The 760-nt window shown below is 49.5% G+C and overlaps 1 protein-coding gene across 1 annotated transcript in view; it reads right to left on the minus strand.

Moving 5' to 3' along the window:
* The window catches only part of LOC105506317 (mismatch repair endonuclease PMS2-like), a 7935-nt gene extending 7356 nt beyond the window's left edge, over positions 1-579 (minus strand). Inside the window, exon 1 of the mRNA XM_011934397.1 lies at positions 379-579. Coding sequence (XP_011789787.1) covers positions 379-579 — 201 coding nt within the window. The remainder of the gene's footprint in view (positions 1-378) is intronic.
* Between the last annotated feature and the right edge of the window lie 181 nt (positions 580-760).

A 760-nucleotide genomic window follows, 5' to 3' on the forward strand; every position in this document is an offset into this window, starting at 1 on the left:
GCCTGGCTAATTTTTTTTGTACTTTTTGGTAGAGATGGCGTTTCACCGTGTTAGCCAGGATGGTCTCGATCTCCTGAACTTGTGATCCTCCTGCCTCGGCCTCCCAAAGTGCTGAGATTAGAGGCTTGAGCCACCGCACCTGGCCAGCAATACTGTTTAACTGAGGTAACAAAAGAGCAATGATTGTGAGTTCAAGGTCCCAGAGAACGCAGACTACATAGATGCTCAGCTACGATGTTCCACGTAGCTCTGTGTAAAATGACCCCTGGCCATCACAAAGGCGTTTAACAGCCTTGACCAACTCAGGAGCTGGGCTGAGACCTTCCTCAGACCGCAAGCTTGAGCAGTTGAGCTGATAGCCGGGCTTTCTTTCCTTACCGACTTCCGACAGGCTCTGGAGGCAAACATCTGCTTGACTCGGGACGGCCGGCACATGACTCCAGGGCTGTCACTTAGCATAAAGATCAGTTCATCGATGTCCTGGGGTCCGAAGGTCCAGTTTTTACTAGTTGGCAAGGAAATCAATTTAGCCCTTTCAGTCACTGAAGCTAAAAGAATACAATTTTGAGAAAAACCCATGACTTGAGAGACACGTTTCACTTGAAAGCTACTTAGAATGAACATCTGAGGCCAGGCGCAGTGGCTCACGCCTGTAATCCCAGCACTTTGGGAGGCTGAGGTGGGCGAATCATGAGGTCAGAAGATGGAGACCATCCTGGCTAACACGGTGGTGAAACCCTGGCTCCAGTTAAAATACAAA

Source organism: Colobus angolensis, unplaced genomic scaffold, assembly GCF_000951035.1.
Source record: "Colobus angolensis palliatus isolate OR3802 unplaced genomic scaffold, Cang.pa_1.0 Scaffold135, whole genome shotgun sequence".
NCBI classification, from domain to species: Eukaryota; Metazoa; Chordata; class Mammalia; order Primates; family Cercopithecidae; genus Colobus; species Colobus angolensis.